The sequence below is a fragment of the Eucalyptus grandis genome, chromosome 6 (genome assembly GCF_016545825.1).
Source record: "Eucalyptus grandis isolate ANBG69807.140 chromosome 6, ASM1654582v1, whole genome shotgun sequence".
NCBI classification, from domain to species: domain Eukaryota; kingdom Viridiplantae; phylum Streptophyta; class Magnoliopsida; order Myrtales; family Myrtaceae; genus Eucalyptus; species Eucalyptus grandis.
In genome coordinates this window covers 38,991,650-39,003,528 of record NC_052617.1, presented here as the reverse complement: position 1 = coordinate 39,003,528, position 11,879 = coordinate 38,991,650, and the positions used below count along the sequence as shown (strand labels likewise).

The 11,879-nt window shown below is 39.5% G+C and overlaps 2 protein-coding genes across 2 annotated transcripts; both read right to left on the bottom strand.

Annotated features, from left to right (window-relative positions):
* Nucleotides 1-4,667: 4,667 nt before the first annotated feature.
* On the bottom strand, nucleotides 4,668-5,808 carry LOC104447225 (probable CCR4-associated factor 1 homolog 11). Its single transcript, XM_010060992.3, has one exon. It carries the CDS (start codon nucleotides 5,597-5,599, stop codon nucleotides 4,754-4,756), a length of 846 nt encoding a protein of 281 aa, XP_010059294.1. The 5' UTR covers nucleotides 5,600-5,808; the 3' UTR covers nucleotides 4,668-4,753.
* An 803-nt stretch (nucleotides 5,809-6,611) lies between these two features.
* Nucleotides 6,612-9,816, bottom strand: LOC120294463. Its single transcript, XM_039314552.1, has 6 exons — nucleotides 9,699-9,816; nucleotides 9,363-9,417; nucleotides 9,006-9,098; nucleotides 8,450-8,594; nucleotides 8,182-8,297; nucleotides 6,612-6,668 (listed from the first exon to the last, which is right to left on the bottom strand). Exons 1-6 carry the CDS (start codon nucleotides 9,755-9,757, stop codon nucleotides 6,612-6,614), a joined length of 525 nt encoding a protein of 174 aa, XP_039170486.1. The 5' UTR covers nucleotides 9,758-9,816.
* Nucleotides 9,817-11,879: the final 2,063 nt, after the last annotated feature.

Below are 11,879 nucleotides of genomic sequence, written 5' to 3'. Positions count from 1 at the left end.
TGGCCTTAACAAGTGACCGACTCAACTAGGCTCAGCTAGAATAATTTCTAGACCCGAGCCCATCTGAATAACGTCGGGAACCGGGTGAAATTCTCAGTAGCAGAACAGCAGTTCGTTGATCTATCGATCATTTGGATATCTGATTTAGTCAGCTAGCACATGCAGAAAATGCGATGGACTATAATTTTATATAGAGTTAATGTCCCGAAAAACCCAAACTAATATACCTATGACAAATTTACTCCAAAACTCAAAATTAGTACACATTTGACAAATTTACCAAAACCTGTATATTTATGACAAATTTACCCTCTATTAGTTTCTGTTAAATTTTACAGTGAAATTATTAAGTTAAATGACACGTGACATTTGGTTAGTATACTGATTTGAGATTTTACTCACCATTTGTCATAATTATACAATTTTATAATTTTTTGTAGTATCAATCCAATTTAACAAATGATATATTTGTCACAAATGCATTAGTTTAGGGTTTTTGGCAGTCAAATAGATTAATTTAAGGTAAATTTATCACAAATATATCGATTTGAGATTTTTTACCGTTAGTTGGATAAATTTGGGTTTTTCATAATAAAAAAAAAATAATTTGAAGCAAATTTGTCACACGCGAATCGATTTGGGGTTTTTAAAGTATTAACCCTTTTATATATCCACGCATAGAAAATATGAGGCGGAACATTTTATTTTGACATTAAACTAAAGTGGCAAGCCATGTTTTTTGTCAAACTAAAGTTGCCAAAGTCAGCACCAAGAACTGATGCAGTTCCCATCTCATGGTCATCGCAGGAGACAAATCCCTACACAACAAGAAACCGCTACTTGAGTTCTCAATGGCACCTTATGTCTCCCCTCCCTTGCACGGACAGAAACATGTAAGACTTGTCCCCACTGTCCTAACATTGTCATCCTACAAAAGGAAAATCATCTGCAAGCGAGCAACTTCCAGATGATTCAACTGTAACAATCCAGCCATCTGGAGCTGTTTGTCCTGCCTTCATCCTTAAAAAGACCAACATATGACAACACCCTAGTACAAAAGCATGTAAGTTGACCGAAAATACAAGCTCATGAGAGAATATGGAAACCTATACAGCAGATATCGCTGTTAGTTCCTTATAGTAATGGAGATAATACAACATGAATTTTCAAAATATTCCTCTGCTACTGTTGTTCATCATAATTCTCCCCATCGTAGCATCCTCCTAGATTAATTCGTAAGGAAGTCCAAATACTCAACATCATGAGTACAGTTAATTAATATTGACTCGCCAAAGTCTGAGGCATTTAATATTGCCAGCTAAATGAACCGTCTGTACCAACATATTTTGTCTAGTACTTCACAGTGGTTCGTCGATGCATTTCAGTTTGAACAGAATTGGGGCGGAGAGAATGACTCCTAGGTGCAGATAATAATTGACAATTCTTCACCAAGAAATTCCCCAACAAATAGTAAAATCTAGAGGGGACAACGGATTGATAAAGAAACTTTGACCTATTATAAGCTTGTTTACAAGGATGAACGCTTGACTAACTCACGGGAGAAGAGATAGAGCCCTTAGAAGTTGAACATTTACAAGATGCTCTCCTATGCCTTAGGAATAGGCTCTAAAATTCTTCTTGCATACCGGATATCATGAAGAACCACCTGAAGCTGTTCAGCAAAAGCCCTCTATTAAACTCTGAATGTTTAAAAGAAGAAAGAGCCGAAACATATCATTATCTGACAGTTCCACTATTCTGCTGCTATTAAAATCCAAAATAGACCGCTATTCAGGCAAACAGATTTCCCCGAGTCAGGTTAAACATTAATTAACTTCATCAATAGACCACTTTGAGCTTACTTCGTATCGGTACAGATACAATAAAAGAAAAATCAAGATAGTCTTGCTAAAAATGAGAAAAGAGAACTGTACAGATCGAATGCCTCCTATGAGTTGGTCCCATAATTGGACCCAATCCAATTCTGTTGCTCTCACATGACTAGCACTTAGCTGTATGCCAGTACACAATGATCCGCATATGTTTTTAAACCAACCTGAACAATATTGTAAAAAAAATGTGGAAAATATTCATATAACTTCTTCATAAGGACACTTCCTTTTCAATAGGAAAATAAAAAACTTTCGACAGCAGTTAATCAATCAACAGGAAAGCATGAACAACCAAGAAAAAGGATGACCCGAAACAATGGCAGTAAATCGTTAAAATAGTAAAAGGAATTATTTGGACAATAAAAGTTGATAAAATGCAAAAACGAAATAACCAAGGTCCAAGCAGGGCAAACAGCATTAAGTATTGAGGAAACCAAACCTAGAAAATTACTTAGCTAGTGGATTGTCCTCCTGCAGGATATTCTGAAGATAATCCTAGTGATATGATAGGCGCAAAACAAATAGATGAAGAACTTCAGAAGCTGTTCCTTATTGTCAGCTTCATAAATCGAATGTACAGGGAAGGCCGTACAACTGTTAAGAGTCGCCAATAAACACGCTGCTGGACTTCTATCATGCAGCAACCAAACAAATGAGGGAGAAGGAAACTATGTTTAACACATAAAAGTTAGTGGAGCTGTGGGACCTAAAATCCACAATATACAAATTTCCAAGAATTTAATGAGGGGCATTGCAAGATTTTCGAAAAGAATTCTCTTTGGATATAGCTGAATTTACCAGGTCCAGAACATCCCAATAAATCTTCAACCATCAATTCAGTTCACCTGACCAACTCCAATTTTACATGAGCAAAGCATATTAAATTGGCGATAAAATTAAAAATCTCCTCCATAAGCTAGAAAAGAACACGGTTGACTAATTCACAAATGCTAATAATTCTCAAATTATGACACACAAAACAAGAGTTGTAACTCTGACTGCACGAAAGTTTTTACTGGAAAGTGGTTGATGACATGGATTAATTCTCAAATATTTGCTAAACTTTGACTTTGGATATCAACATAGTAGTTATCCATTGCAAACTTGTGAATGTCACTTCAGGCAAAAGAAACATCTAGGCGCTGGAACATATATTTCGTTATTAGAACAAGGAAACTGTAGGACCACACCTAAAAGTAACACTTCGCAAAAGAGATACCCCAAATACGAAGGTATACTGTACTTACTCTTATGCCCCCCTTCCTCTTTCCTCAACTATTTGACAGTTGCAAGGACCAACAACTGACTAACTTCAGCATCTTATATGTAAACTCTTAACTCAAACTTACTAGTAAAATGAACAGTATTCGCAAAATACAGAGTAGAAAAATACAACTACCATCCTGGTGATGCCCTGAGAATTTTCATGGTCTGCCATATACGTACAACAGAATTAAATGGCTCAAAGATAAGAAGATGATAATGCCGGTCAAATTCCCAATCAATTTGAAATTAAAATACGTGCACAAGCATTCAGATTTCAAGTTGACAAAGTACCACGTGACCAGGGAAGACTTCTCTGTGTTGATATGCACAATACACTGTCTTGGGGAAGGATTTCAATGGGAATTTCACAATGCTTTCATTTCCCAAAGACATCATTTTGGCCAAATGCCCATTAATTACAATCTCTTCATTGGATCATTTACCACAAGAATATTCATAGATTTAATCACGGAATAACACCATAATATAAAATACCACTTTGCTAAGAACCTTTGACAAGAAAAGTCAAACAACGATCACGATTATGCAGTACTACTCAGCAGGTTCAAAGCTTGCTGTCCAAAGACAAGCACCTTCACAAAAATATCTTCTAATTTGTGAAATTAAGTCTCCTGACACATAATGCACACTTCCTAAGCGAAAGAGATCAATATATGGAAAAGTTGAAAAAAAAAACATAAAAAACAAAAACTTTATGGAGCATCATTGAATGACTAAGAAAGTCACTTCTTCCTTTTGAAGAGGATCCAGGCATGCGCTAGCGGACTTATCTACAAATAAATAGTTTGTACAGCATGCTAAGGGCCTTTCAAACGTCACTTGGAGCGACTTGAGAACTTGAATTGAACAAGCGTTCTTCAATTATAACAAAGCCTATATATGCAAATTAGTTAGCTCCTCCAGGACAGAAGCTTCTGTTCTCCCAGAATGCCTAAGGGTTTCGCCACTTCTTTGCTGGACAAAGCACTTCCATTCTCAATCTCAAGTACCAGTTGAAACCAAAATGTCTCAAATTTGACCTATAAAGAACAAATATTCTCTGTCCAAATAATTAAGCTTGTGGAATCAGATCGTTATATCCATAGGACTTTGCAAGAATATTCAGCAAAACTCAGTTCCTCTGTTCTCTCACACTATATAGCTTGATATGGGATTTCCATTAATATTTAATAGTGCTTTATGCCAGTCGTTTCTGCCACTGTGTTTGATGAACTTTTAAAAGCATATGCAGGTATCTTTCCACGCTGCAGTATAGCAGGAATCTTATAATCTATTGAAACGCGTTAAAGAGACAGGAACGTTTATTCTTAATGTATTTCGGCCACATTTAAAAATTTTTACAAATTGAATGCGCAAGAAGGTATGAACTCCCCATACTTCCAGCAACCTCAGCAAACGTGGGAAGTCTAAACACGAATACTAGCAGATAGAGGACAGTATCAGTTATATCTGTAAGCAGCATCTACACAGCAAGTAAACGAAGAAAGATTTCAACTAAACGAAATGATCTACCATTTTATAGAACCCAGATGTGTAGACATAGAAACGTAAAGAAACATCAAAACATGTACTACTCAAGATTTAGAAGATACATCCAGACCATGCAAAACATTTGCATACTTCTCAAGCCGAGCGACATCACTAAAGTGAACTTTTCTAATCTTATGAAAAGCGTGCAGAGTCAACAAGCTATCTGACCCGGCCTGGTGCGACTGCCCTACAATCCTCTCCACCCCAAGCGCTTTACACACCCTATCCAACCCTCCATACAAATTCTCGCAAAACCTAATCAGATGCTTAACATCAAACACCTTAGGCCCGAAATACATCCTAACCAGCTTCAAGAAATCCTCCAATCTGTCCGGCAAGTCTCGCTGCGTCAACGTCTTGACCAGATAACCGAAATCGTACGCGCAGTGGAAGGTGACCCAACTCACCTCATCGTTGCAGACGAGCCCCGACGACATCAGCAGCTCGCCGAACCGGGCCGAGTCGGCGCCCTTCTGCCTGTTCATCTCGAAATCGATCCCCTGCTTCCGGAGCAACGCCACCGAGTCCGGGTTCTGCACGTCGCGCGCCGCGTCGAAATCCCTAAAATTGAACTCCCAGATGTACGCGCACTTGGTGCCGAAGTCGGGGAGGTTGCCCTCGCCGTCCGACAGCGTGAGCCCGATCTGGATCATGTGCATCCGGTCGACGTTCGCCTTGAGGAGGCCGTAGTTGCTCTCCGGCGGCGGCAGCGCTCGGCCGCCGCCGCCCCCGCCGGCGGGGCCGGGGCGGATCACGGTGCCGGGGAACTCGGTGTCCATGGAGATGATCGGGAACCGGTCGACGACGGACCGGATCAGCGCGAACTCGGACTCGAGGTTGGCGTAGAAGACGGCCCGGATCGCGATCGGCTTCGATCGCGCGGGGCTCATAGGGCCCGATCGAAGGAGAATACGCTCGGCGGGGCGGCGGCGCGATAAATAAGCATGTACGGCGACCTCCGCGGGCGATGGATTCCGGCGGTTCGCTGCGCGGCCTAGGGTTCGGATTTTGCGACGCGGAGGAGAGGAGGACGACGACGTGGTCAAGGAAAGGAAGGGAGAAGAAGAGGAAAGAGGAAGGCGGTTTTAAGAGAGAGAGAGAGAGAGAGAGAGGGGTATATTAGTGAAGTTCATAATAGCCTATTATTAATAGGCACGTCTTTCTATTTTTTGCAAAACTTGGGAATTCAATTTTGGCCAAAGAGGGAATTTTTTTTCTTTTTCTCATAGATGATGATCTACCAATATATATATAATTCATCGTATAAAATATGATTTTATTTGGAGCAGATGTATATCAAGGATATTGGCTTTGGATGTTAACTCCAGAGTATTCCTCACATAATGTAATAGTATATTGACAAATCGTGGGAGATTATCATAAAAAAATTATTGTGAGATTACTTTTGAAATGTACTAATTTAGTTCTAAATTTTAATGATTTGTTAATTTAGTTTTAAACTTTTTTAGTAATTTCCCAATTTAGTCATTCCGATTCATTATGGTCAAAAATCACTAACGTTGATAATTTTTGTATTTTTTATTTCCTTTTCTTCATTTTCCCTTTTCCTTCTGTTGGCTTCAGGCGAGAGACACCCTCATTCTTCACTGAGGGATGCTCGCACCTAGGTCGGTGAGGGCCACCCTTGCATGAGGTAGGCGACTTCCACCAACCATCAATGAGGCTTGACGATAGCCAATGGAGGAAAAAGAAAAAAAAAATTCATAAAATTTTAAAAAATTATCTTTATTAGTATTGGTCATACCACATAAAGTCAAATTGCTCCAAAATTTAGGATTAAATTGACAAATTATCAAAATATTTAAGACTTAATTAACAAATTTTCAAAAGGCTTGTGACTAAATTGGTATAATTAATATGGGGATAAGTATACTATTAGTATCATAAGTTATGTACAACGCTCACTTTGGTATCAAAAATTTCTGTCGGATCACTTAACTGCCAAAAAGTTTGAAAAACGATTATTTTAGTGCCAACTCCGATCTAGTTGGCCGAAAATCCAACGTGTCACTTTTTAATTAATTTTCGAAGCTGATATTGCTCGCCGGAGAGTACAGTTAACATCCTAACACCAAAACGACACCGTTTGGTGTCTCCTCCAATTCAAAACCCTAAATCTCCGACTAGTCGCCGTCCTCGATAGCCCCCGCGCTCAACGGCTGCGGCTCTGACCCGAACCCGACCCCAACCCCGACGATGGCCACTCAGCGGCCATGGCTCCAACCTTGACCCCAATGATGGCCACTCGGCGGCCTCGGCTCTGACCCCGACCTCGACCCCGATGATGGCCACTTGATGGCCACGGCTTCGACCCCGACCCCGACCCCGACCCTAGGTGGCCAAGTCAAAGGCCGTGATCTGGCCGGTTCTCGGGGAGGCTGCCAACGAGTGCGTCGCCATTGATGTCTCCCTCTCCATCTCCGATCTCCCTGATGGGTGCCTGGCCTGCGTCTTCCAATACCTAGGCTATGGCGGTTGGGGCTGGTGCTCCCTCGTGTGCAGTCGAGGGCATCCAAATAGTGCCAAGTGACGGCGGAGGCTGAGCGACGACGGCCGAGCGAGCTAGGTCGGAAAAACCCTAATTTCAATCTCCAAATAAAAATAAAAAAATCCCCAAATGAGTTAAACAACGTCGCTTTGCCGTTCTATGTTTTCTTAAGGAGGACAAAAAACGACATCATTTTAAAGCAACCAGAATTTTTTTTTAAAATATAAAAGTCACGTAATTAGTCTGGCTGGAATCTCTCGCCGGTGGCACCAAATTGATCGTTTTTTCTCCGATTTGGCACTTAAGTGATCCGATGGAAACTTTTGGTACCAAAGTGAGTGCCGTACACAACTTATGGCACTGATAGTATACTTCTCCCCTTAGAACTGAATTGGCTAGTGTACAATAGGTTTGTGCTTTTTTGGATAATTTTTTGGATTAATCAGTCTTAACGTATTCAATTCAGTGTGAGTGGATGAAAAAAAAATGGTGGTTAAGGTGATATTAGATCTTTACTTTGTATATTAGAGTTAGTCTACAAATTTGAAGGTGGCAAGATAAAAAATACCTGAATATTTACCAATTTTTTAATCAAGTATATGAGCTTTTCATTTGTTAAATTGGGTATCTAAGTTCTTTAAATTCGGTTCAACTAGCACCTTCATTAATTAAGTGCCACGTCAAGTGTTTTTATGTTGACATGTTATGCCAACTTAGCAGTGTCTAGGCAAGACGAGAAAATATTAGGTACAACTCCAAGTTTAAATCAAAAAAAAAAAAAAACTAGTCCATTCACCTTAGGACATGTGTTGTATGTCAGTTCACCCATCAGTCATGATCTCTCCCTCCCTTTTTGTCTCGCATCTCTCTTCTCTTTCTCCATGGTCTTCCTCTTTCTCTCTCTCCTTTACTGCCCCATTTTCCTTTCTTTGACCTTAATCTCGAGCCTGATCTTAGACTTGCCATTGCCGTTGTCGCCTTCGACACGTCGCCTCCATCTCTACCTCCATCTTTGCCCATTTCTTCTTTGATCTCCAGTGTTGCCGCCTCTTGTCCAACTCCTCCAGGGCCCTTTGCATCTGCACCCACGTCGGCCAAGAGGTCGAGGCCCTACACCATGTCAATGAACCACGCTGCTGCCTCCATCTTGTTCGTTGTCAAAGTTGACGTGGTCCTTTGAGGGTATGCAATATAGTCAACATGCTATTAGGTAAAAACAATATGTACGTACACATTATGCCTGCGAAGCACTTATATGTCCTGGGGATACGGCCATGAGGCTTGACTTCAAAGAGCACACCCTTTTTAGTCCTCACATAGACAGCACGAACCTTTCCTGCCTTATTAAGTGGGCTGTCTAGGATCAATAAAAGAGCCTAAAAGCAAAGTCCAGAATTAAGTGAATTGGTGCAATAAGTAGACACAACAGAAAGCCAACTATTGACACTTAAAAAAAAAAAACCAATCAAATATTAATTTGGTTGTTTACTAAATGTATCTGCTGATTGAGATGCCATTTGCCCATTAATCGGCATCAAAACCTATCTCTATGTCACCACCTGAGAATTCCTTATAGACGCATGACCAACAGTTCCCATGGTAGGTCATAAAAGTAAATATCATATGACTGGTTAAGCTATCATGAACTATCAAATAAACTAGTAATAGGGAGCACTCAAATTTAGGGACTATGAAACCCAAAAATGCAAAAATACAGCCCTTCAGTAAAACTTTGTCTATAAGTCTTCAAGAAAAGCACAAAATCCACAGCAGTGAAGTTCACAAACCTGGTGAACGATGTCGGGTCTATAATCAGCTGGATTTCTACCATTCCTCTTCAAAAAGTTGGTATGATCATCTGAATTCAAAATCAGATAGGTCTGCAGATGTAACTAAGTCGCTTAGTTTAATGAGAAGCAATAAGACAACCACGAAAGACAAGGATACAAACATACACTTTTATTCCGTATGTATAACCGTATCAAAAACCGATAAGTATAAAAAATACACAGATCTCTCGTACCACTGCAATGGATATTGCTTCTTTTAAAGAAAAAAAAATTTACATTGTGCAAGTGAAGATTAAGTTGATCTGTAAGAATCAAAGTCACGAGTCACGGTTCTAACAAACAGATGAACTGTACAATGGATAAAACTGATGGAGAAGGGGGAAAATAAGAAAGACAGATGATTGGCAGCCTAAATTCAAAACCAATGCACTAAGATTAGAGCAGGGAAAGACCATTCCAACTTTAGCGACTTCTAATGAAGCCCTCTCGAGAACAAAGGTAACCCCGACACTCTTGGAGCCTTGACTCTGGATTGGTCCAAGCGGTATGCCTTCGAGTTGATGAACCACATCATCCTCTGCTTCTTCCGATTGCTTCTCCTAATTTCCCGCCTCTTCTTCTCTCGATACATCATCCGTTTTTAGTTGCTTTGGCTATGGTTCTTGCTCCTGTTCCCCTTCCTAAATATGCTCATCATACTTCTCCTTCCGCTTTTTGTTCCCCCAGTTGACTCTAAAAGGCCTCGCCATTTTTCAAACTCACTATCGATCGTGCAACCAACACCCCAGAAGCTCAGCCGGAGAATTGGTTCCCGTCCTTGCGGATAGAAATGAACCTGTTTACTAGAGTTGTCAAAATGGGTACACAATCCATTTAAGAACCCATATTTGTTAAATGGGTCATTAATGGGTCAAGTCTTATTTCCCAAATTGAGCCCTCATTCAATCCACAACCATAGTGAGCTTGAACCAAGAGCAAATGAATGCATTACCCATTACCCATCCAACTCCCAATTCTTCCCTCCCATTTCTTTGTAGAATATTTAGCATCTTTTAACTTATTACATGAGTTATAAGGAACATTAAAACATAGTTTAGGGTAAAAATCTGTATACGGATTCCAAACCCAACAAAGAAACACGTAATGTGTTACGACGTACAACATTTAAAGATACTTTTAAATCCATTACGACAATCCCATTATTTTTACCAATTAGAAAATCAAAATCCATAATCATAGTGAGATTTAACCAAGAGCAAAGGAACGCATCACCCATTATCCATCTAGCTCCCTATTTTTCCCTCCCATTTCTCCCCGGAATATTTAACATCTTTTAACTTATTTACATGAGTTAGAAGGAACATCAAAACATAGTTTAGGGCAAAAATCTGTATACAGATTCCAAACCCAACAAAGAAACACGTAATGTGTTACAACGTACAACGTTTGAAGATACTTTCAAACCCATTACGACAATCCTATTGTTTTTACCAATTAGAAAATGAAAATCCATAACCATAGTAAGCTTTAACTAAGAGCAAAGGAACGCATTACCCATTACCCATCTAGCTCTTTATTCTTCCCTCTCATTTCTCCCTAGAATATTTAGCATATTTTAACTTATTACATGAGTTAGAAGGAACATTAAAATATAGCTTAGGGCAAAAATCTGTATACGGATTCCAAACCCAACAAAGAAACACATCATGTGTTACAACGTATAACATTTGAAGATATTCTCAAACTCATTACAACAATCCCATTGTTTTTACCAATCAGAAAATCAAAATTGAAACTTTAAATGGAAAAAAGACAAAAAAAAGGAAGAAACTTGAAGCTCAATACTCGAGATGGGACTGAGCTGCAGCCTCTCGCCGGCGGGAGCTGCCGCGAGTGTGCGACCGACAGAAGGACGGCCGGCGGCAACTGGATGATGAGCCGTCGAGACAGTAGGGGCAAACGGCAGTGGGGCTTGAAGCTTGAAGGAAGGGCGGCCGGCGGGTTTTATGTTAATTAGAGGGGACAAATCGTCGAATACACATTAATCAAAATTTAATTATAAAAAAGTAGTATTTTGTGTGATTACTTCATTTAGTTCTCTATATATCATAAATTACTTATTGTGTAAAAAAATTACGAACTTTCTTTTTTCCAGAAATTACTTCGTAAATGGGTGCACAACCCACTTATGAACCCATATTTGTTTAAATAAATCATTAATGGGTCAAGCCTTATTTCCCAAAGCATCCATAATGGGTTCTAAAAATAAAGAGACTGAGATATATGGATTTTAAATGGGTCTAATCTGCACCAATTTAAGACTTATTTAAGACCCATTTATCAACCCATTAAAAATGAACCCGTTTACTAGAGTTGTCAAAATGGGTACACAACCCATTTAAGAATCCATATTTATTTAAATGGGTTGTTAATGGGTCACGCTTTATTTTTCAAATTAAACCCTCGTTCAATCCACAACTATAGTGAGCTTGAACCAAGAGCAAATGAATGCATTACCCATTACCCATCCAGCTCCCTATTCTCGCCTCCCATTTCTCCCCAGAATATTTAGCATCTTTTAACTTATTACATGAGTTAGAAGGAACATTAAAACATGGTTTAGGGCAAAAGTCTGTATACGGATTTCAAACCCAACAAAGAAACACGTCATATGTTACAACGTATAATATTTGAATATACTCTCAAACCCATTACAACAATCCCATTATTATTATTTTTAGTAAAGAGGACAATCCCATTGTTTTTACCAATTAGAAAATCAAAATCTACAACCATAGTGAGCTTGAACCAAGAGCAAAGGAATGCATTACCCATTACCCATCTAGCTCCCTATTCTTCCTTCCCATTTCT

What these genes read in the sequence shown, in the direction of transcription:
- LOC104447225 (XM_010060992.3), bottom strand. Translation starts at nt 5,599, where the DNA reads ATGAGCCCCGCGCGATCGAAGCCGATCGCGATCCGGGCCGTCTTCTAC.
- LOC120294463 (XM_039314552.1), bottom strand. Translation starts at nt 9,757, where the DNA reads ATGGCGAGGCCTTTTAGAGTCAACTGGGGGAACAAAAAGCGGAAGGAG. An exon ending in CTCCATCAGTTTTATCCATT is followed by an intron (nt 9,099 to 9,362) that starts GTACAGTTCATC and finishes TTACATCTGCAG; the next exon opens with ACCTATCTGATTTTGAATTC. An exon ending in CGAAGGCGACAACGGCAATG is followed by an intron (nt 6,669 to 8,181) that starts GCAAGTCTAAGA and finishes ACTTTTTGGCAG; the next exon opens with TTAAGTGATCCGACAGAAAT.